At 32.1% G+C, this 26,204-nt stretch overlaps 2 protein-coding genes and 1 long non-coding RNA gene across 4 annotated transcripts in view; all 3 read right to left on the bottom strand.

Moving 5' to 3' along the window:
- Positions 1 to 243: 243 nt before the first annotated feature.
- Positions 244 to 2,829, bottom strand: LOC139500835 (uncharacterized). Its single transcript, XR_011658376.1, has 2 exons — positions 2,130 to 2,829; positions 244 to 729 (listed from the first exon to the last, which is right to left on the bottom strand). It is a non-coding gene; the product is annotated as an uncharacterized lncRNA (long non-coding RNA).
- A 3-nt stretch (positions 2,830 to 2,832) lies between these two features.
- Positions 2,833 to 4,766, bottom strand: LOC139500834 (uncharacterized). Its single transcript, XM_071289709.1, has 3 exons — positions 4,651 to 4,766; positions 3,712 to 3,840; positions 2,833 to 3,422 (listed from the first exon to the last, which is right to left on the bottom strand). Exons 1-3 carry the CDS (start codon positions 4,757 to 4,759, stop codon positions 2,938 to 2,940), a joined length of 723 nt encoding a protein of 240 aa, XP_071145810.1. The 5' UTR covers positions 4,760 to 4,766; the 3' UTR covers positions 2,833 to 2,937.
- A 12,007-nt stretch (positions 4,767 to 16,773) lies between these two features.
- LOC139502092 (uncharacterized) overlaps positions 16,774 to 26,204 on the bottom strand; it is a 36,281-nt gene continuing 26,850 nt past the window's right edge. For both annotated transcript variants that reach the window (XM_071291447.1, XM_071291448.1), the window contains 2 exons: positions 21,151 to 21,459; positions 16,774 to 17,752 (listed from right to left, as the gene is read on the bottom strand). In XM_071291447.1, coding sequence (XP_071147548.1) covers positions 16,929 to 17,752; positions 21,151 to 21,459 — 1,133 coding nt within the window. In that variant the 3' untranslated portion in view covers positions 16,774 to 16,928. The remainder of the gene's footprint in view (positions 17,753 to 21,150; positions 21,460 to 26,204) is intronic.

Here is a 26,204-nt window from a genome sequence, read left to right as displayed (position 1 = left end):
AGTCGTTTGATTTGTCATAATAAATTATTGTCGGGATTTGCATTCCTTCTTTATCAGTAAATAGTTCCTTATAATGTTTACCATCAGGTGATAGCACAATCACATTGTTAGATTCATAACATAAAATATAAACATTACCTTTTCCATCAGTTGTAACATGCCGCGGCTTTATTTTCGTCCCAAAAGTACAATTCCATCTGTTTGATCCATACAAGTCACAGCAGTATAAAGCAAAGTTGAAGGGATAAGTTATGCACATGCTGTCCGTATCAGGGGATAGGCATTGTACCGATGATTTTAAAGGACAATGAAAAGATCTGATTATTTCTCCTGTCATAGTCATTACATCTATTGTGTGGTAATCAATAACAACATACATTAGGCCGTTTTGATAAGATAGTTTGCATGAATAACCACGTGTTACAATTTTATTCTTCACTTGATCTGTACTGATATTTATTATTTCTACAAACTTTTGATCATATGAGACTGCCACATCGTCGTCGTTTATTACAGTAATACATTGTGGTCTATTAAACAATTTAAGTTCACGATTGTAACTTCCATAAATATTGTAGATATGTAATCTTTCGCTGAAATAACCAGTAAACACCAACTGCTCATTGGTAATAATACAATCACTAATTACCAGATCTGGAGTTGATTGTAATTGAAATTTCTTTCGCAGTTTAACATCAAATTGAAAAGATGACTTGAATGGTACTAATTCTGTAAAAATACACCAATATTTTAGATGACATAATTCAAAAATATTAATGGATAATGTATATGACGTGAAACATACTCTGACTGATAAGTTAATGTAAATTTAGGTAAATTTGGTTAAAATCTATGTACAACTTATACTAATTGTAGTGTCTAGTAATAATGTTTAAACAAAAATAAGATAAACATATAGTATTGAACCAGTATGAAGTTATAAATGCTATTCGAGTAGTTAAAATATATTGTAGACTTATATACAAATCAAGCTAAAGGTAACATAACTGTTTTGATATTTGTTTGTTTGTATAGCGATTAAGATTATAACACAATACTGACTGCTATACTACTATTTTTGACATTTTTCCTATTATGTCTGTTTGATTTGTTCACACTTTGTTGTAAGAATAATGCGATTTTAAGCGACTGTCTCACAAGTGAACAGTTCAGCTAGCTACAAACCCAGGTTATATTAAGTATTTTCTACATAAGGAACTGCCTGTACCGAGTGAGGAATATGACAGTTGTATTCTATTCGTTTGCTGTGTTTTAAATTTAAATTTTGATTTTGTTATTAAATTTGGAACTTCCCGTTTTTAATTTGACTTGGTATTTTTGTTAGCTTACTTTTTTATAGAGAGTTATTTAACAAAAAATGAAGAGTGAAAGCTACAATGCATAGTGTCAAATGTGTACACATTTGTATCTCATCAACATATCAATCTTGATGTGTTTTATTTGAAATATATTCTGCTATCGTTCAATTTTTACAAATGCAATAAAATTGAGAATGGAAATGGGAAATGTGTCAAAGAGACAACAACCCGACCAAACAAAAAACAACAGCAGTTTATATAAAATAGATAAATTTGTTCGGCTAAAAATGTCAAATGCTGAATTTAATATCCCATTAACAAAATACTTATCTGCAAGACTCACAATGCATCTGATTTTAAGGAAATTCTTTGAGACCTTCATCAATGTTTATTACATTTTCAGTTATATTGCCGATGTAATGTTTCTTATCATTTCTACTGACAACAAAATGAAAAAAAAATCTAGTCGTGAAGTATTAATGGACTGTCCCAAAAATGCATGTCAACTACTTATCAAAGTAAGATGTAGATATAAATAAAATGCCCATGAAACAAAATAAATAAATGTGCAAACTGTAAGTTTACGGTCAATAATTTTATAATGATATGTATTTGACCCATGGACTGAGTGATATATATATATTTCTTTCAAACTGCTAGTTCATTGTGATAAAAAGAAAATATGAAATTCATGTCGCTAAGAGAGGTTTCACCAGACCCAACATGAGGTGAAATTAAGCGACCTTCTACAATGAGCAAAACGCATACCCTATAGTATGCCATAAATGGCAATAAATAGCTCTGACATACCTCCCTCTGAAAGTGTCGAATCACTGTGATTACGCTGTTTTGTGCTAGCGAGCAATATATCAGTTCTTTCTAACTCTTCTACAACAGACTAGAGTATTTTAGTACCGAAGAAACAGTTACATATGCTACTTTTAACAAAGTGATTGAGTTTTCAAAATAACAGCGTATGTCTTTCTAAAAAAGAATTAATCATAATAGTAATGATGTAATGTAAACATCATGTGTTAGAATACGATGCAATATTGTGACTGCTGATTTAGCAAGATAGCACGCGTTGTTGTACTATACTTACCTCATTCGGAATTCGATGTTTTGAACTCTGGACGTACGTGTATGACAAATAAAATAAATACTCACAGGTTTCAACTCAGCACTGCAAAGAAACTTACTTCATATTCATGGTTGTATGCGATATATATATTCACCAAAGGTCAGCCAAATAAGTATTGCGTTCGCAAAACATTCAAATAGTGTACTCAAACAAATCTCTGAATCAACATTCACTACTAAGTCTTATTACATATTACAGCTTATGTTTATACTCTGCACCAAAATTAGAAACATAAAAAATCGAAGAAAAAAGCCCCAGTCTATTATGAAAGTAAGCATTCAACAATCAACATTGAGCGTTGTAACTATTCGATTTATTAAAGATTACTAGTACATAGAAATACGATTAACAGAATGAACTATACTAGTAAATGTGTACACCGGAAGTTATCATAGAAAAAAACAATAGTTTCGTTTTTTATCTACCATAAATTTAGCCACAGCATTCATATATCTTTTATTTATTACTCAATCCTTCCTATCCTTCCAAAATATGTCCATAGGAGTTATAATACATGTTCTTTACAAAACATAGTTTTCTAACGGGGCTCATATTACAAGTTATCAAAACGAAATAGCTTGACATATATGAAGTATTTGTGAAAACTATTTCTTTACCCTGAGATGCTGATGGTTCCATTTTTAACTTTACATATTCTTGTGTCTCTTTGGTCGCTTCTAAAAGAAGTAATGCCCAATTATCTTTCCTACGTTTCACAGCCAGAAGCATTTCTCGACACGCAGCAGTTCTTCCTTTTGAGCACTGCATTGCTTCAATTGCTTCTTTGTCACCTTGATCAATACATCTATATTTATATAAATATGCACAAAGCTGCAAGGGTTCTAATACATCAACTAAATCTCCTGATAGGTAATTAATTATAAATTCAAAGTATTCTTGACAAAACGTTCGCCCTCTGTCTGGATAAATGTTGCTAATAGGATCAACAAATCTTTGATAACCTGAAAAACATTAACATCTTTTCATTCAGAACATTAAACAGTCTGTTTCTCTTACTCAACTATCTAAATGTTGATACAGTATTCATCACAAAAATAAGTAAGCAATATCAATATGTGTACATATTATTTTAAATTTGTTCATTAAAGAGTATGAAATAGAACAAGAGTTGACATGAAAATAAACTTTCATCATGGTATGTTTGATTTTATATTCATTTGTGGACACTTATTTCTTTACACTATGCTTTAATTTCGAATGTTGTACTATAATCTACCAAATACGCCTCACCTCTATCGGATAACGCCAATATGAATTTTGGAAGAAGGTCAGTTCTGTCAGCTATTTTCTTAAGCAATTTATCGCAAGCTTCTTTCCTGTTAATTTTATCAAGCTCAAATATTTCGTTGATAAAGTCATCTATAAACGAACGACAAGACTTTTATAAGACAGCATCATAACAGATGGCACAATGGAAGAAACATATATGGCGTACATCCTGATATATTCATAAGATAATATTCACTTAATATTTACTAGGGTAACAAATAACACATATGGTGGCACAGGTAGAGTCTTTTGAAATTTCATTGAAAATTAAAATATTAATAATTACGATAATAGCACATTGTTTTGGAAAACATAATACAATAGACATGCTGTACAACATATATATTATATACAAATTAAAAGGTACATTTTAGAATATAAGTAGGAACTTTAAAAGTATTTTTTTGGCATTTTACGAATTTTTACGGACGCCATCACGAGTTGGTTGACCGTTATGGAATAACCGTTTCACAGATTATATCGGATATGTTCCTTATGTCGTAACTACAATCCACTTCCCTTTTCACCAACAATGTAACCTACCGAATTAGACTATTTACCGGGTTTGTAATAACATGAGCAACACGACGGGTGCCTCATATTGAGCAGGATCTGCTTAATACCCTTCCGGAGCACCTGAGATCACCCCCAGTTTTGGTGGGGTTCGTGTTGCTTAGTCTTTAGTCTTTCTATTTTTTAGCCATGGCGTTGTCAGTTTGTTTCGATTTATGGGTTTGACTGTTCCTCTGGTATTTTTCGCCCCTCTTTTGTATGGTAGTCTATTCCAAGAAACTGATAAAAACACAGTTTTATTTAACAACTTATGTTATTAGGTTAGGATCTTCAGATAACATAGAAGGGGCACTAGATCAGATTTTAAAGATGTATACTTAAAAGTACCTTCCAGTCCTTGTATGTTAAATATAACATCTGATGGTTTCAAGAACTTTAAAAATTCCGACTTCAATAAACAAACTCGGTCCAACAGTTCTATCTGTGAATCTGACATACTCTGACAATCTTGTAAACAATAAAAACACCTTTAAATATTATTTTTTTAAATGACAGGAAACTCTGCTCAATATTGAATTTCTTGTTCTGTGAATTTTACAAAATCACAACGCATCACTTTGAAAATTAACTCTAAAATAACAAAGAACTCAAAGACCACAGGAAAAACGAGAAGAGACTGAACTAGAAACTCTTTCAGAATTGGTAAAATAAATTAACTCGTTGAAACACCATAAAATCCACCAGTTGGTAAACTTTGTAAATATTCGTTTTCAGAGACAAATAAGCTGTAAAATGTCTATATTGTCTTCATAACAAATATGTTCATGTCCCTTCTGTGCAAAGCTTTAAGATATGTTTTTCTGTAAATCCTTTAGCTACTAGCGTCTTATCAAAGAATTGGGAAACAAATTACATTTGTATTAATAGTTATCAAAAGTACCAGGACTATAATTCAGTACGCCAGACGCGCGCCTCGTCCACACAAGACTCACCAGTGACGCCCATATCAAAATAGCTATAAAGCCAAACAATACAAAGCCGAAGAGCATAGAGGATCCAAAACTCCAAAAAGATGTGCCAAATACGGCTAAGGTAATCTATTCCTGGGACAAGAAAATCCTTAGTTTTTTCGAAAAATTCAAAGTTTTGTATCAGGAAATTTATAAAAATGATCACATTATTGATATACATGTCAACACCGAAGTGCTGACTACTGGGCTGGTGATACCCTCGGGGACGAAACGTCCACCAGCAGTGGCATCGACCCAGTGGTGTAAATAGTTATCAAAAGTACCAGGACTATAATTCAGTACGCCAGACGCGCTCCTCGTCCACACAAGACTCACCAGTGACGCCCATATCAAAAAAGCTATAAAGCCAAACAATACAAAGCCGGAGAGCATAGAGGATCCAAAACTCCAAAAAGATGTGCCAAATACGGCTAAGGTAATCTATTCCTGGGACAAGAAAATCCTTAGTTTTTTTCGAAAAATTCAAAGTTTTGTATCAGGAAATTTATAAAAATGATCACATTATTGATATTCATGTCAACACCGAAGTGCTGACTACTGGGCTGGTGATACCCTCGGGGACGAAACGTCCACCAGCAGTGGCATCGACCCAGTGGTGTAAATAGTTATCAACTTAGTTATCAACAATAGTTATTAACACTTACAAAAACGTAAATTTTAATTAGGAAGCCAAATTTTTGACATTTTCCTGTCCAATTATACCACAGAACGATTTCCTTTAATTGAATGTGTCGAGAAATGAAAGAAAATTATGCATATAATATATTTTACTACTACAACACATACTTTTGTAACGCTTTTTGCAATGCCTTGTTAATCTTCCATGAAGCATGATCTGAGTAGTTATTTGTAGTTCCTGTTTCGTCATACAGCCCATAACGTTTCAATGCACTGATTTATTCATATACAGAAATCTAAAAACTTTCATTGCTTGTCAAGTAGAGTCAACTATGAAATAACACTTTCTGTACGGGGATATTGACATACTTAATGGTATTTTAAACGTTAAAGGTATTTAAAGATAAATGAAATTGACTTCTATTTATTACCATGCATTTGCTGTACTATAATTGTATTTTTCAACTCTTTACGTATTTATTCAGTGATGAAACAGTTTAGTTGTCCCATTGATAGTCATACATTTACCACATCTCATTATTTTTATGTAGATTGTTACCTAATGATCTGTTAAAATTCTTCTCAAAATGGCGACCGGGAAATGAGTGTAGATCTAAATATAGTTATAGTTTACCTTTAAATAGTATTATACCGAATTGTTTGAATATATTAAATTTGCAAGAAAACAAATATCAAAAAAATAAGGTAGATAATTACAATTAGTATGTCTGAGTTAAATTTCGAAGAATGAGCTAGATAAAAAAAAATGATGGGAAAGATGGTCTGCTCTACTTGTTTCAAGAATTTTTTTAATGTGGACTCTATATAAAACTCTGAACAGGCAAAAATTAAATAACGAATTAAAACCCAACTGTCCAGAAATCAATTGATGTCTTTCTACCGCGCAAGTTGATGATCAAGGTTTAAAAAAAGAAATAAAAAAAAAAGATTTGATTAGAAGAAAGAGGTTTTGATTTTAATAAAGTCAGAAAATAACATTTCTCTCATTGATTGTAAAAATGTAAAATGAATGATATTTCTTTCTCTGGCATTAGGTATTTGATCAGCTGTTTCTGGTTTTTAAAAAAAGGAAACTGATATTGTCAAATAATAACTTACTTTTTTTTATTCAAAATATATATTGATTCTATATATTTACACTTCAAATAAGGAAGATAAGCTACTACTGCACATGTGTAAATACAATTTCCGATGTCGTTTAATAGCTCAATAAACTGACTAAAAATATATGGTTTCTATATTTCGTTTGAAATAAGAAAGATATTTGCCTACTTCAAGTGTACAAAATACAACTGCCACTGTCAATGTGAAAGCTACCATAACACTGATTCGAGAGAAAAACATATATATGTTTGCTTGAAATGAGGAAAATCATTTGCAACTTACGGTTTACAAAATAATTCTTCCGGTTCATATGATAGGTAACTAAGGATCATTATGACTTTAAAGCACTGGCCCTTTTTGCTTTAGAATAAGGACGGCAAGAGGAACAGTTGGACATTAAATATGGCTTCGACGTGAACTGTACTGGTACTGACTATTCAAAATCAGATACCACATTTAATTATATTAAATTTGAATCCTTCAATGTATGTTAGTTAAGCCCAAAATTGAAATCTGTTGATTTGAGAAGTATTGTCTAGCATTTGATGTAATATTACTTGGAGCGGTATTTTTGTATTTTATTTTTTGCTTGTCAAGAATAAAGCATGTTTGTTAAAATGTCATAAATTTTACAAATTTTCCAGCTTTGGTCCCTTTGAACATAATGTCAAGTGAAATCGGGTGGTGTTGCAGTTTTATTTAAAGACATTTTTATTTCTATTGGCTCGTACCCTGTTATTTTTGGTACAGTTAAAGACAAGACTGGGGGTATAAATAGAATCCAATGAGAAATAGTATGGCTTCTTGTAAGGAACATATATCTCAAATAATTATTATTAAAATATGTTACATATATATTAATAAATTTGACTTGAGTATTTATATACCCCTTTTTAAATTAAATAGATTGATTCATATGTCAGACAAAATTACCTCCTCAGCCTTTCTTATAGTATTTCTTATAGTAACTTTTGAAAATGAACTTTGTTGAAAATGTCAGAAAGTGAGAAAAAGCTAGAAAGAGAACTCCGTGTTTTCGGATTGAAGTGTCATGTACTGTGGAAAAGAAGGATAATTTTTTTGGAAAATTTGCTTCAATTAGACAAGAATTGAAAAAAACCAAAAAAACCTATGTGAAACCTGCAGGTTATTGAAGCTTTACTGCAAAAATGGAATGAAGAGAATGATACTAGTAACACCCAGTCAAAAGAGTTTCAAGAAGAACCCTGTCCATCCACATTCATCAGAGCTAAGAAAGGAGACACAAACCTACATATGTTTCTTACTGCAGAAGATTCATTTAAGAGGCTTATCGTCGCTGGGCTTCTAAAATGTTGTAAATTACAAATTTTTCAAGAAAAAAATATCTCACAAACAGGCTTTGAAAAATTTGGCAAAATGCATGCTTCCAAAATGTCGTATGTGAACTTGAACAATTTTGTAAATAGCAGTGAAATAAAAACTTTTACATTTCAGGATTATCCAAGAACTTAAATTCTTTTCACAGAAATAAAGAAATGTACAATTATTTTTTTCCCAAAGCCATTCTACCACGATTTTCAAGTTTTCATACAACATTTTGGAAGCAAACTTTACAAACAACTGACATTGGCAATTTTGTAATATGTCTTATTTCACACATTTTGATTGGTCTAACTGTATGCTATTTTGTAATACCAAAGATTTTCTCCCGCCCAGACCATTGGTGTCAAAAAGTATTTTTAGCCAAAAAAGTCATGTACGACATTTTAGAAGCCCAGCGACGTTATATCGGTTATTGCTTGGCAGGCAAGATGTTGTAAAGAAATACATAAGCCTACAAAAATGTAAAAAAGGACATGTTTGCAAAACAAGCCTAAAATATAACGATAAAGAGATACCTCGTGTATTTTCTTGGTCCTCCCCTCCTTATTTACCCACAGAGGATTACTGTGTGAACAGTAGAGTAAATCATGGGATTACATGTAGTGGATCAGGAATAGCGGTTATTCGTGATTAAAATCGTGCATCATTTTTCAACGTCCACAGTCAGCACATACAAAAGGAGTATAAATATTCAACTGACATAGCACTTTTACAAGAGATAGCATCTTAAGAAGAACTTGATAGCAAGATAGACATTATGTCAGATTATATCACACTAAAAGCAATTTAATACTGTGTACTTTTTTCTGTAAATTTTTGTTTTTCTATTTCTGTAATTATAATTTAGGTATTTACTGTAAATAATTCATACTTATTAATTTTTATCACTTATTGCAATTTTAATTATACTTACAAATGTACATTTCTGTTACCATGGTTACAAAGATACATAAAATTTATCATTCAGATACAGCCATGTGTTATTATTGTAAACAAATGATGTGTATATTTATAAATAGGATGTTGATAACAACAAGTTCCTCCCATCCCATATAGATTTTATTGCTTACCACATGGTAATTTTTATAGATCAAGTCAGGCCTTTAATATTCAATCAGAGTGTAGAAATTATAGTTCTATTGAACGTGTTGATATAATTGAAAATGATATTATTGATTTTATGTCCAAGACTCATGATTTTTTTTAATTGTGTTTGTTAGGGAATTTTTATGCACGCACTAATGTTGTATCAGATTTTACTGGTATAGATGACCATATGTGTAATTATTTTCATTTGGACAAGATAACTAGAAATGGTTTTAGTACGAACTTTTCAAAACAATTTAATATTTCAATTACAAGATTTAATAAAGACAAAAAACTTATTAATTTTCATTTGGACAAGATAAATAGAAATGGTTGTAGTACGAACTTTTCAAAACAATTTAATATTTCAATTACAAGATTTAATAAAGACAAAAAACAAAGTTAGACAAGTTTGGTAAAGGATTATTTTTACTATGTGTAAACCTTTGTACTATCAATGGTAGAATTGTCAATGATAAATCTATTGGTCACGCTACATGTAAAGAGACAACATATTATATTATTGTATATTGTCACCAACATTTTTAAGTTGTGTCAGTAACTTCCGATTTTTCCTTGTTATCCCAATGCTTAAAATTTTTAGCTAGCGTTTTTTTCTTTTATGTTTTTATACATGTTATAGAAAGAAAAACAGTACGGTATTATGAGCTGTAGTCATAATTATGTACATCATTGCCTCTATTCGCTTTTTTTTTTATGGTTCTCCGTAGTGTTAGATAATACAACATTGTTAGTAACAGAGTTACACTGACACGCATAACTGTGATTGGGCAATGAAACGGACTGAAAGAAAGTCGATTATTTTATCCTTTTAACCACCTTCTTCATGTTCTTGGCTGGAAAATCAGTCAAACAACAGGTTATTGTAGTCAGGTGTCTATTAAATAAGTACTTGTTATTAAGTCAACAAATCTATAAAAATGATGAAACTAATATTTATGTAGTGTGAAAATGATTTCAATTTTTGTATATAAATTATATTCTGTTTACTTATGAAATCTCTGACTCTAAGATCACATTTTTTTGACACTTCTACGCATGTAAGATGGAATCGTATTAACAGATCTGTAATGCAATCCCACAGACAAACATAAATATCGTTTTCCGTTGAATTTTCATCCTAAAAATTACATCAAGATCATTCCGTTCAGCCATGCCATACGAATAAAACGGATTTGCTCTACCAATAACACTGCAAAAACGGCGATTACTTCGCTGTCACCTTAAAATCGGAGCTATAAAGTAAAAAAGACATTGATAAAGATTTCCCTCGTGCTAACAACATCAGCGGAGTGAACTTTTACAATATAAAGATAAAAAGGCCAACAAATAAATAATATAAATTTGATAATAACATTAACGGTACCAATTTTCCTGCACCAGATGCGCATTTTGACAATACACGTCTCTTTAGTGTTGCTCGTGACCAAAATATTTGAAATCCAAAGCTTGTATAAAAGATGAAGAGCTTTAATCCAAAAGGTCCAAAAAGTATAGCCAAATCCGCGAAAAGAATGAGAGCTATGCAAGAGAGAGATACATTCCTTAATTTATAAAAATTTCTAACATTTTGTAACAGCAAATTTTAATAATACAAAAAATCCGTATTTTCAGGGCAGTACCGAAGTACTGGCAACTGGGCTGGTGATACCCTCGGGGACTCAAAAGTTATCACACCTAATCCGCAAAAAATTGAAAAGAAATTGAAAACATCCAATCCTTCCTAGACCTCCCAAAGCCAAATATACTGGCTTTTCATAGGCCCAAAAGCGTTGAAGACTCAATGGTGAGAGCTGATTTATCATCTAAAGCAGGCCCTTCGTCTGTGGACTCCTGAAATGTATGCAGAAACAAACGATGTCTGACTTGCAAACACATCCTGAATGCCCAGAATTTTAACAGACACTTAATAAAATTAACGGTACCAATTTTCTTGCACCAGATGCGCATTTCGACAATACATGTCTCTTCAGTGATGCTCGTGGCCAAAATATTTGAAATCCAAACCTTATATAAAAGATGAAGAGCAATAATGCAAAAGGTCCAAAAAGTAAAGCCAAATCAGTGAAAGGAATCAGAGCTTTGCATGAGGGAGATACATTCCTTAATTTAAAATAATTTCTAATATTTTGTAACAGCAAATTTAAATAACACAAACAATCCGTATTTTCATGCCAGTACCGAAGTACTGGCTACTGGGCTGGTAATACCATCGGGGACTAATAGTCCACCAGCAGAGGCATCGACCCAGTGGTAGTAATAAAATTAACGGTACCAATTTTGTTGCACCAGATGCGCATTTCGACAATACATGTCTCTTCAGTGATGCTCGTGGCCAAAATATTTGAAATCCAAAGCTTATATAAAAGATGAAGAGCAATAATCCAAAAGGTCCAAAAAGTAAAGCCAAATCAGTGAAAGGAATCAGAGCTTTGCATGAGGGAGATGCATTCCTTAATTTAAAATAATTTCTAATATTTTGTAACAGCAAATTTAAATAACACAAACAATCCGTATTTTCATGCCAGTACCGAAGTACTGGCTACTGGGTTGGTGATACCCTCGGGGACTAATAGTCCACCAGCAGAGGCATCGACCCAGTGGTAGTAATAAAATTAACGGTACCAATTTTCTTGCACCAGATGCGCATTTTGACAATACATGTCTCTTCAGTGATGCTCGTGGCCAAAATATTTGAAATCCAAACCTTATATAAAAGATGAAGAGCAATAATCCAAAAGGTCCAAAAAGTAAAGCCAAATCAGTGAAAGGAATCAGAGCTTTGCATGAGGGAGATACATTCCTTAATTCAAAATAATTTCTAATATTTTATAACAGCAAATTTAAATAACACAAACAATCCGTATTTTTATGCCAGTACCGAAGTACTGGCTACTGGGCTGGTGATACCCTCGGGGACTAATAGTCCACCAGCAGAGGCATCGACCCAGTGGTAGTAATAAAATTAACGGTACCAATTTTCTTGCACCAGATGCGCATTTCGACAATACATGTCTCTTCAGTGATGCTCGTGGCCAAAATATTTGAAATCCAAACCTTATATAAAAGATGAAGAGCAATAATCCAAAAGGTCCAAAAAGTAAAGCCAAATCAGTGAAAGGAATCAGAGCTTTGCATGAGGGAGATACATTCCTTAATTTAAAATAATTTCTAATATTTTGTAACAGCAAATTTAAATAACACAAACAATCCGTATTTTCATGCCAGTACCGAAGTACTGGCTACTGGGCTGGTGATACCCTCGGGGACTAATAGTCCACCAGCAGAGGCATCGACCCAGTGGTAGTAATAAAATTAACGGTACCAATTTTCTTGCACCAGATGCGCATTTCGACAATACATGTCTCTTCAGTAACTGGTACTGGCCATACTAAGGCAGATCTCAATCGACTGACCATTTAAATCATATACCACAGCAAAGTTATTGATTCCTTTTCAATGATTGGTTAGATATTCGACAAACAACTAATAGCATAGTAAACATTTTGCTAAGATCCGCAAACCTGTCTGACAATGTAAAAACAGATCAAAAGAAAATAATATGCACCAATTTCCATTGTAATATTGCTAGAAAACCGACTAATTTATCATTGTTTCAGTAAACATTGACCTATAATGGTTTACTTTTATAAATTGTTATTTGGATGGAGAGTTGTCTCATTGGCACTCATACCACATCTTCCTATATCTATGTCGTTTAAACCGAATCTGTAATAGTTGGGTAAATAAAGAAAAATAACTATGCAGTATGATTGCAAATTACATCCTAGCTCCTTTGTTCTAACAGGGGTAATCTGAGGCGGATCACCCCTACCAGATTACCCCAGTTTGAGTTTCTTTGTTATATATGCTTTCCTTTGTTCTGTAACATTTTGGCGGGAATGTCAAATCCACTATAGAACTTATACTTATTTATAAGGAAAAGACTATCTATCAAAATTCTCGTAGAAAAAATCCAGTGTATATGCTGGGATTCGAACTCAAGACCTTTAGCATATCAAGCCACGACACATACCACTACACCAGAATGACTGGATACAAACAAATAGTAATTTGACATACTTAAAGGAAGCAAGATCTTGTTATAAGTGGGGCTAGTTGTCAGACCTTTATTCAGTGGGGTTAAAACCATTTTCGTTAATAAGTGAGTTGTTAGACTGATTGTTCAATTTGATTTTTTCTCTTTTTCAAAAGTGGGACGAGTCAGTAAACAAGAGTGGGGCGATTTTTCTATAAAGTGGCGATATAGTGTGGGTCGATTGGCAAGTGGGGCGAGTCGACATTGTTTGATATCTACTCATCGTGTTCGGGGGTCATAAAGGGTATACATCATATAGTAATATATCAAGTATATTATAATGGTTGTGTGGCGTTCTAAACTAGATTTTATGAATTGTAAATGTTTTTTCGTCTAATCTAAAACAGCTAGGATGTAAAATACTTATCCCACTTGGACTTGGTGTGTCAGTGTTAGATCACCCTCAGGCCTCCGGTTATCGGGGTGATCTTACACTGACACACTACGTCCTTGTGCGATAACTATTAAATAAAGTATTAATCTATATAATCTAACAATTATCAAAGCCCATACCGCATAGTCAGCTATAAAAGGCCCCAAAATCACAAATATCCAACAGATCAAACGAGAAAATTAAGGGCCTTATTGATGTAAAAAAAACTAATATGTAACACAGCACAAACCAAAAACCACTGAATCACAGGCTCTTGACTTGGGACAGACACATATACAGAATGGCAGCGGGATCCTAACCCTCCTCTAACATTCGACAGTGATGTAACATTACAACATAAGAAGAAACTATTAAATCAGTTCTAAAAGGCTTTACTCATTAGATGGATACAAATAAAAATTCAAAAACACAGAGTAGACGTGGCTGGGTACTTGTACATCCCAACATGTTTGTGAGCGCTTAACTCTGCGCAAATTGGTTCAGTGAAGTAACATCATAACCATTCGTACATTTGTTTTTATTGTAGTTATATCGTGTTTGATATCTGATATCGAACGGAGAAGAAAACAAAGCCGATGAAGCGTTCAATAAAGATAAATATAATTTGTGTTTTAAGGGCTGTCAGAACATAAACGGTACCATTTTTTCTGCACCAGATGCACACTTATTCTTAGATGCACAACTTCATAAACTTTTTATCATTGCAGGGCAATTTGCAGCTGATTTATATTTGTATGACTATAATATGTGCAATAAGTAATATAAATAGAGGTAAATAATTAGTCTTGCCTTGGTGTAACTTCTTTACATTACTAAGATGCCTCCTTTTTAAACCAACCAATAAGTTCTGAACTGGTTGAGAAACTGAATTTAATGAAGTTTAAGGCAGAGATGGGAGTAAAATTCTAACCGAAAACTGCTCTAATCCAATGTAAGCATTTATCATGACATTGTATACAGGTGACAAAATCCTTGTATAAAACCGAATAAGTTCGCAAAACACTGGTGTTTGGAAGAAACTTCAATAGGCACTCATCCGATCATCATATTGAAAAGCTTTGATCTTTTAGCCTGATTAATTGTCGAAATTGGATCAAATTGAGAATGAAAATGGAGAATGTGTCAAGGCGACAACAACTCGACCATAGAGCAGACAACATCATCGGAGTTCATAAGGAAAATGTAAAAGTTCAAGGGTTTATGTTTGTAATGTCCCACCTAGACACAGACATTATTCGACTCTAGTAACGACTACCTTACAATAATGACATAAGACAACCAAATACTACTGTAATATTCAAATGTCGAGTTGATTAAACTGTTATGCGTTTTCATTATCCATGATACCAACATTTAACTATCATTTTTGTTTTATTGGTTTGTCAGCAGGTCCAAACGTTTGCTTTATTCCGACTTCTTTAACCGTAACGATATGTGTCGATTCGAATTTTCTGTCCAATATTTAATCTTTTAAGTATAATTGATAAATTATATGTGGTTTTAAAGCTAGAAAAAAAACTATTTGCACATGCCGATTTAAAAAGCGCAATACCAAGAATAAGAAACACTTAGTTTGATTTGCGTACATTTTGAAGTTACAATTAGCGTTACCAATAACAAGTACTCTACCCAACAGGCTTCCTTTGACTGCTATCATAATGACTAAAGAGAACCATATATATTTTTCGATTATAGATTTCATTAAAATTAAAGTTACAATTCTCGTAACTAATTCTTCCTAAATCTGATTCATATATATTATGCACTTATTTGACATACATGATGATTTAAGAAGCGAATAAACAAGAAAGAGAAACACTGAATTTGATGTCATAACGTGTTAACGTCACAAGTGGTGTTACCAAAAACAATTATTCGACACAACCGGCTTCCAATGACTGCTCTCATAATGACAGAAGGCAACACAACCACATCTACTTTTCAATTGTCGATTGAAATAAATTTTAAGTTACAATTCTCTTATTTCGGCAATCTGATTTAGATAGATTACTATAATGAACTTATTTTACCAGGCAAAAAAATAGTATTCGAAAATTTTCAACAACGAGACAAGGAAATCCCAATTTAAATACAACTGGCTTAGTCATTAGAATTTATGTAAACAACTGATTGCTTTGAGAACCGAAGATCAGGCACTCGGAAAAAAATTCTTCCTTGGGCTAGACTAAGAGTCATAATAATGTGTCCTGTTAAGTTGAAATGTCGGCCTATATTTTGTAACATCATGTTTAAAAATGGCTTTCCGTCGTGTAAGTTGTTCAAACCGGGGTTAAATTTAAAACAATTACATAATGTCTTTATGTTGCCTTTAATTTGCCCATGGATGATAAACAGCGACCCATTTGCCATCCCAATTGAAATACCATAAGAGTCAGGACAATTTCCTTTAAAATAGCAAATCATTTCAAACTTTTAGCTTACTAGAATCAAGTAAGTTGTTAATGAACTTTTAAACTATTGGTGATCTGCCCTTTTCATCAACTAATCAAAAAGAATCAAAAACATTCAGATGTATCTTAGTCTTAGAACAGAAACAGAAGAAACCAAAGGAAGATCAAAAGTTATACATCGAACAAACAAATAAGCATCTCCTTATATCCAAATAAAAACAACGAAAAAAAAAACGTCATTCAAAAAATCATTACACATCAAACTAATGAATTAGAAAGAATGAAGACACTAAAAAAAGGAGCAATACAATGTTGAGTTCGGCTCCCCTAGTATTAATCACCATTGTACATGTGCCATTGTTCTTTTATAAAATTTATTCAAAAAAGCATATTGAAGCATCTACTTACATATGTTATAAAAAAGTACCATATCAGACAGTAACTGATAAAGTTTATTTTCTAATGTGTTTTGTACTTTAAAAAAAAACATATAAATTCTATCACTTAAATTTCATTTATTCATTTTTAGCTGAATGCTTTACATCAAACAAAAATGCATTACAATTCCCTTCATTGCACACCAACAGACAGTCATTTGATTTGTTGTAATATATCCCCGTTGGGTTATGCAATCTATCTTTCTTATTAAGTAATTCTTTGTGATGTTTGCCTTCCGATGATACCACTATAACATTGTTTGATTTATAACAAGACACATACACATTACCATTCTGATCTGTTGTAATCCCACTCGGCTGAATCATCTTATCATCAGTAAATGTCCATCTGTCTGATCCATTAAAGTCACAACAGTATAAAGTATTATTTAAGGGATATGTCAGGAACAAGCTGTCTGTATCAGTTGATAAACAGCCAACCGTTGATTCAAGCATGTTATCAGGGCGATATAAAGATAAAGATAAAGATCGGATTATTTTTCCTGTCAGATCTATTACATCAACTGTCTGGTAATTTATAACAACATACATCAATCCGTTTTGATAAGATATCCCGCCAATAATACCACTGGTTTTAATAATATTCTTTACTTTTCCAGTTTTGATACTGATAATGTCTATAAACTCTTGATTATATGAAACAGCAACATCGATTTGGTTTGTTACCAATATACTCACAGGTGTACCAAACAATCGGATGTTTCGAATATAACTTCCATTAAAATTGTAAATGAGTAATCGGTTGCGGACATGATCAGTAAACACCAAAAGGTCATTGGTGATTAAACAATCACGATTTCCAAAATCTCGAATTGATTGTAGTTCAAACTTTTTTCTTAGTTGAACATCAAGCTGGAAAGATAACTGTAATGGTATCGACTCTGCAAAAATGAAATCGGCCTCATATTTAATATGATATAATCCAAAACAATTAGATGTATATGACTTGAAACAAATTTTAAATTAGTTAGAATAAGTTTATGTAAATTTAGGTAGAAGTAAACAAATCCAAATACAAATATAAATTAATTGCTTTTAAAAAGCAATTGGAGGCGGTCTTTCCCCCTTTGAAATTGATTGAATGGGGGTGTTTGTTTGTTTGTTTGTTTGTTTCTGTATGAGGTCTATATTATTGTTACCGGAGAAGTTTCATGTTTAGTTTGGAAAGTTTTTATTTTATTTTTTAGGTACAGCGCGCGCGCCAGATTGAGGAGACATCACGTGACGCGGATTTATAATAACGAAAACTTAGTATTTTTATTCCTTTTTAGGTGAGGACGTTGGACAGACAACATGTATAGAGACGGAATGTACACAATGTATTTCTTTTGTCATTGTAGCAAATTGACATTTTGATCACAGTTCACGGGCAGTGCATGATTTGGATTTTATCGATCCGGTGTAACTTTAAAACACATTTAATGATTATTTTCTGATAATGTACATTTTTCAGCACAGATTGGTATTTCAATCTCGGAGCGGACATTTTATTGTAGGTTTTTACTGAGATTTACGGACCTAGCAAGCGATTTTTCCGTCATTGCCATTTCTTTTCTCTAGGAAAAGTCTTGAGAGATATCTGCACCAAGTTTTTTATGAACCTTTAGTACATGTATGCCCTGCTGCCTGCAAATTTGCAGGTCCATTGGACTTATAGTTTTAGAGTACATGTGGATTTTTTTTCTTGAAACAAGCGAAAAAACCCAAATGAGAACTTGGACCCCGTATTAAACACACATAACGGAAGCATACATACTATGATTGATTGATTGATTGGTTGGTTGGTTGGTTGGTTGGTTGGTTGATTGGTTGGTTGATTGATTGATTGGTTGGTTGATCGATTGGTTGATTGGTTGATTGATTGATTGATTGGTTAATTGGTTGGTTGATTAAACACGTTGGATAGGGTCAATTTCAACAGCGAAAAAGAAACAAAAAAGATCTTGATTAAACACATGAGACAGAAAATTGCATGCACTGATTGATTGATTGATTGGTTGGTTGGTTGGTTGGTTGGTTGGTTGGTTGGTTGGTTGATTGATTGATTGATTGATTGATTGATTGATTGATTGATTGATTGATTGATTGATTGATTTAACATGTTAGATAGGGCAATTGAAACAGCGAAAAAGAAACAAAAAAGATCTTGATTAAACACATGAGACAGAAACATTCATGCACTGATTGATTGATTGATTGGTTGGTTGGTTGGTTGATTGATTGATTGATTGATTGATTGATTGATTGATTGATTAAACACGTTAGATAGGGCAATTGAAACAGCGAAAAAGAAACAAAGAAGATCTTGATTAAACACATGAGACAGAAACATTCATGCACTGATTGATTGATTGATTGGTTGGTTGGTTGGTTGGTTGGTTGGTTGGAATTCAAACAAACATAAAACTCTTTAAATTGTCGTAATATTTTACGGTAGCGAAGGAGTAGTGGACACAAGGAAAACAGTGTATGGGGAGATAACTCCTACAAAGAAAAGTATTCGGTTACACAGGGTAAATTTCAAAAGCGCATAAACTGTTCGATATCATATACCAAATATCTAAGCGACATATTGCGAAACAAGTGTTTATCGCAAGAACAAAATTAGGCGGAAGAAAATAAAAAAATTAAAAACCAATTGTTCAGAGAACAATTGAAGGTCTTTCCACCAGTTAATATCTATTTTGATATTAAAATATTAAAAATCAGTCTAAAATGTCAGTTCATATGGCTTTATGCTGTATAGATATGAATTCAAAGCAAAGGTCAAAATCTAGAACGTCGAATAAACCTATGACCTTGACTTCAATTTCAAGGTCACAAACTGAGGATCTCAAATCAAAAGACCCTAGGTCTCTAATATGTATGGTTAATAGGTTATATCACTTTACACATAATTTTAGATATGATAGGGGCAAAAACTCCCATTCATTGTCTATGCACCCTTTCAACTAAAATTATTAAGGTACGACATGTCGCAACTAACAATTTAGTCAAAATAATTTGTCGATATCTTATACAGTTTCTGGAAATGAGTGGAAATAAGCCTAATTCAAAAATTAGAAAATGACCTTGACCTTTGACCTTGACCTAATTTTCATTTTTTTGGACCAAGGACCTCAAATCAAAAGATCCTAGGTCTCTATCACTTATGGTGTTCCAGTTTAAAATACATTTCAAAATTTCAAATACAAAAGGGGAAATAACTCTCATATGGAGCGTTCATATTGCTTCGGTCGAAATTGGACAAATCATGCTTAGGATATAACGAGCAATTTTGTAAAATAAATTTGTCGTAATCTTTTACGGTTGCGAAGGAGTCGTGATCACAAGGAAAACAGTGTTTGGAGAGATAACTCCTACAAAGAAAAGTATTCGGTTACGCAGGGTAAATTTCAAAAGCGCATAAACTGTTCGATATCATATACCAAATATCTAAGCGACATATTGCGAAACAAATATTTATCGCAAGAACAAAATTAGGCGGAAGAAAAAAAAATAATCAGAAGAAAAACAATAGGTTTTTCCACAGAAAAGTGGAAAGACCTAATAATCAGAAGAAAAACAATAGTTCTTTCCACAGAAAAGTGGAAAGACCTAATAAATTCATCATGTAGAATAATTTACTATTGTTAAGTTTTCTACGTTGTGTCATTTGTTCTATTGTTTGTCTGTTTGTCTTCTTTCATTTTAAGCCAGGCGTTGTCATGTTGTTTTTTTTCTTCGATTTATGAGTTTGACTGTCCCTTTGGTATCTTTTGTCCCTCTTTTACAAATGCCGCTGTTGCATCAATGTTTTGAAGGAGGGTTTTATACAAATTTTGAGAGAGAAAACTACCTTATTATATACAAGTATTTTACAAAGATATTGTTCGCCAATCTGGTTTTTAACTTTTTACATTCGTATATTCCTAGTGCAGGTATATCCTGTGGTGCGATTCGGTCAAAAAAGGTTTTACAGTGTTGTTTCTATTTTGGTTGATATTGTATCTATATTTACTTTATTTTTACTTTATCGGGAAGTGTATACTATATGCAGTGTGTATTTTCAACGATGAAAAAAAAAAACGTCATCGTCAAATGTAATATCTATCAACTTTTTTTTTGGACCTATTTGCTAAAATAATTTGCATGTTTTTTTTTGTTTATTTTTTTTTGTTTATTGAGTAGTCATTGTAATAATTCCTAAGCGTATTACATAGTGTTACTTCTGAGACCATGCCATGGAAAATTATATGATTCCTTAGCGAAAAGACAACAACCACATTAATTTTTGTACCTGTAAACTCTGGTATTGTTAGACTAACAACAACGTCATCAATGTGTTTCATGTCACTTGCTACATCTACAAGCATTCCAGAAATAATCCTGTTGACTTCTTGTTTAAGTAAATCTACTTTTCCAAGAACGTTCCTTGCGATCTCTGAAAAAACCTTAAGGTCATCAGGTGAAACTGACATAATTCGTATATTCATATCAGATGTTCTGTTCAACCTTAATTCGTCGAGATACTCCAACACTGTGGTTCTGTTCCATGAAGCTGGTAAGTCAAGTTGCATGAAAACGGGGACATGGACTCTCTGATAGTCTTGAAAATCAAGGTAAAACTAGTTTGTAATGATTAATACAACGTTTCCCAAAACCTAGATTTACATTATTACATGATTTAAATATTATACACAAATAAGACAGCAACACATATAGATGAAGCTGACAATTTTGTAATATTCTAATTATGATATCATATCTTCTCGCTCTCCATTTATTGCATTAAAATAGTTAAGAATCGAAATACTGTACAAAATAATAGAATATTATGTATCAAATATTTTAATGTCGTCGCAATACATAATCTTATATTTCCTAATTTGTCTGATTATGGAACTTCAAAACTACATGTCTTGTCATGCCAATTTTCATTCTACGATGAGACCTACCTTTACATAATGTGTACTTAATATTATATTATGTGTAAACACCTGTATGTGGTGTCAAGTTGACAGTATGTGCAAATATTCTTATATGGTGTTCACATATACTGATATGATGTGCAATAATACTTATATGATGTGTAAATTGTACTTATAGATGTTCAAATATCCTATTATGGTGTTAAAATATACTGATATGATGTACAATTATACTTATATGATGTGCAAATATCCTTATATAATATGAATAATGTGCATTTTCCCGTATGTTATATGTGCAAACAAATTTATATGATGTTGGTTTTGTAATTATATGTGTCAAAACGGCCGAATAGTGGATGAATCAAGATATCAGACTTTATACAATCAGCTATTACAAATATGACTATGTTTAAACAATTCCAGATAAAATATTAGCCCTAATGATAGATATATGGCATAATATGTTATAATTGTGACAAGATGCAGGATAAAATACTTTATATAATCCTGAATGTTGGATTGATTACCTACTAAACTTTATATTTATAATACTCTGAAAATCTTTTAAATAAGTTCTACACAGGTTCCTTGCAATTCTTGTCAGAAAAAAATGCACAAAGGGTAAGCTGAAAAATAACCAAAGTATTATCTTCAATTTAAAAAAAATTAAAACAAAGGTCGGGATAAAGATGTACTGTAAATTAAAGGTAGACTACATGCAGTGATATCTTTTAGACGTTGATTTTGATAGATAATAGATATAGGAAGATGTGGTGTGAGTGCCAATGAGACAACTCTCCATCCAAATAACAATTTAAAAAAGTATACCATTATAGGTCAATGTACGGCCTTCAACACAGAGCCTTGGCTCACACCGAACGACTAGCTATAAAGGGCCCAAAAATTACTAGTGTAAAACTATTCAAACGGGAATGTATAGAAAAGGATGTGGTATGATTGCCATTGAGACAATTCTTCACAAAAGACACAATGACTCAGACATTATCAAATATAGGTCACCGTACGGCCTCCAAGAATGAGCAGTAGTTTTTTTCTCAATATTTTTCAATTTAAATAAATGTCAGTAAAGGTTGCAGCAGTTTCACAAACCACGCCTCTTTTTGGGAGATATATAATATTCATAGATATTTTGTTTTGTTTACGTACTAGTTCCAAAGTATTAAATTTATCGGTATAAATTTACAAGTAAAGGAGGGAGAACGGAATTTTGACAACAATTTGAATTATTGGAAATGAGGAAAAAATCAAACATTGATAAAATTAAAATTAATCGTGTAATTGTAAAAAAGTCAACGTTTTATTGAAGTTGAAACATTTGTTTTTCCTTATACAAACAATTTAATAACCGATCTGCTTAAGATACATATCCTGTTTTTATGCATTCGTTACTGTGATCCCAATTCATTTTTCTTTCTGTTCTGGAAATTATTAAATGAGCAAATACAATTTCAGCCTTCAAATTTTTGATGGTGCGTAGACGTAATACCACCAAATCATGGTACGTCACATCCGGTTGTATACGAAAGTAGGTCTAAAAAAATATTCCTTTGAATTTGACAGTTGTAGGTATTTAATCCTACATTTTATTGCAGTAAAAACATTTCTGAGTCATAAACATATGTCTTGGATATTTTAAAACACCATTATTTTTTATTTGGGATTTCTATAGAAAATTTTGTAATCTTGAGGTTACATGGTGACTACCCTTGTACACATATAAAATAAGGGGAGACATTTGATTGGTTAACTTCCAATGACAATGATGGTTATTTTCTTATATGCAATGAAATGTTATGTGAATTTTTTTCTATAGTACTGGACAGGATAAAACTTTACTCATTCCAAGTGTTTCTTTATTTGAAACAAAGATAAATTCTGCACATTTTTTTGAAAAGTGCAAATTTAACAAAGACTAATAGGGGAAAATCAATGGTGGTATTACACCTAATATGGGAAGCTGTACATGCACTTTTGACCTTATGAGTAATCTCATGTGTTAAAATTTCTCGCTATTTAAGTGAAATATTACAAAAAAATGAAATATTCTGAGTGGATCGAGTCTCCAAAACATATTTTATGAGAACATTGTCTTGAAATAGGACTCTACCATGAATATTCAGTTGATAGTCTTTTTTTTTTGGGGGGGGGAGGCTTTTTCTCCTTATTTCTTATATTCTGCTATGATAGAACATTATCCTAGGAAATAATTAAAATAATATATAGTTATAAGTACATGAAATTATTTTTAATGCTGTAACAACAAATTATTCACTAAAAGAGAAGCCTTTTATGTCGCTGTCTGGAACGCGGCATAAATTTTATTTTTACGTAAGGACTTATTGAAACCTCCTTGGAGACAGTAAACTTTTATATGGATTGTTCATTCTGCTAAAATGCTTCAATTACTCATTTCTTATAACATTTCTACCATAAATGAGTGAAAGTTACCCCATTATTTTTATTTATTGGCCTGAAAAGTTGAAATTTGAGGAAATAAGAGGTATAAATAGACCAAAAGAGACCTTATAAAGAAGACAAAGAGGTCCAATAGTGGTATTTATCTTTTAAAATCATCTTGTGTGTCATATTTAACTGTTTGTAGGCAAATAAGATAGATATTTGATCATTTATTGGTCCACACTTTATTCTATCTTGATGCGGCTTGGTTTTGATTTGTCGAAGAAATTTTAATCGAATCCCTGTAGATGTCGTCTTTCATTATACTAGATTTTTCTCAAACTATTGAACTGATTATGTCAAAACTTGACAGAAATGCTTGAAATAACCAGTATAACAAAGGAAAAAAGTTATATTCAGTTTATTGTACAATAATGTCTTCTTTAGGTGTAATACCACCAAATCATGGTACGTCACATCCGGTTGTATACGAAAGAAGGTCTAAAAAAATATTCCCTTGAATTTGACAGTTGTAGATAATCAATCCTACATTTTATTGCAGTAAAAACATTTCTGTGCCATAAACATTTTTATTTGGGATTTCTATAGAAAATTTTGTAATCTTGAGGTTACATGGTGACTACACCTTGTACACAGATAAAATAAGTGGAGATATTTGATTGGTTTACTTCCAATGATGGTTATTTTCTTATATGCAATGAAATGTTATGTGAATTTTTTTCTATAGTACTGGACAGGATAAAACTTTACTCATGCCAAGTATTTTTTTTTTTTGAAACAAAGATAAATTCTGCACATTTTTTTGGGGAAAATCAATGGTGGTATTACACCTGTATCAATCCGACAAAATCAGAGAATCCCAAATGATCTTTAATAAAGAAATAAGAATGGAGAGTTTATATATCCTTTTAAGCAAAGCTGGGACACCAACGATCTGCATTTTAATAAGATTGTACTACAAAATTATCAGAGTCTGAAAAGACTATATGTTGTGCTCAGATTTTACTCGACTAGACTCGACAGTACTTAACTGTACTGAACTGTACTCGACTTTGGTATCAACTTTACTTAATAACTCTGATTCAGTACTTGATGATCTTGGTTTAGTCTGAAATGGTCTTGACCTAGGTTCGACCAGACTTGACTTGACTCGACCAGTCTCGACTCAGTCTCGACTGGTCTTGACCTTCAAATTTAGTCTCAACTGGTCTGAATTAATCAATCTAACTAAATTTAGTATTGATCTTACAAAATTCCAGGTTATTTGGTTGTTTGGTTCATTGCTGTCAAATTTAAGAATTTAATTAATAGGTAAAAAAGGGGGAATTTTCAGTTTTGACTAAATTCAGATAGTCAGCTTTAAAAATTGCTATCAACGGAAATATTGAATAGATACCATCAAAACAGAGACGATATATAAAAAAATCGATATTGAAACAAAAGGATGAAGTCTATTTTCAAGTCAAATATAATCTTAAATCAATCCTAATTCTGTCTTATTCATTTAAATGTGACGTCATTTTTCATTTTTTGATGATCAGTTTTACAAATTCAAATGTGATGTCATTTTTTTGTCATTTTAGCAATTTCTAAAAATCGTGTTTTGTTGTTTTATCATATTAATAAATTATTTATAGAGAGAGCTTTCCTTTCACATTGGAAGACACGATCATATTTACAAATATATCAGTAAACATGACAAAAAATGATAAATCAGCTACCTAGAGCCATTTTCTTTCATGGTTAAAGGTCTTGCGGGCTAGGACACAACATGCGATTTTTTTTTATTTGTTCAGATTTCAACCTTGAAGAAGGAGAATAGTTTTAAGACAACCCTTTGAAAAACATAAAAATTTATACCCCAACCCACACCCATAAATACACACACACACACACACCAACACACACATACACATGTTAAATTCTTTTGTTTGTAATACCAAAAGAAATTGCATTCAATTTATATTGCTATTACATGTAT

This window comes from Mytilus edulis, chromosome 13 (genome assembly GCF_963676685.1).
Source record: "Mytilus edulis chromosome 13, xbMytEdul2.2, whole genome shotgun sequence".
Lineage (NCBI taxonomy): Eukaryota > Metazoa > Mollusca > Bivalvia > Mytilida > Mytilidae > Mytilus > Mytilus edulis.
This window is presented reverse-complemented; position numbering and strand designations above follow the sequence as displayed.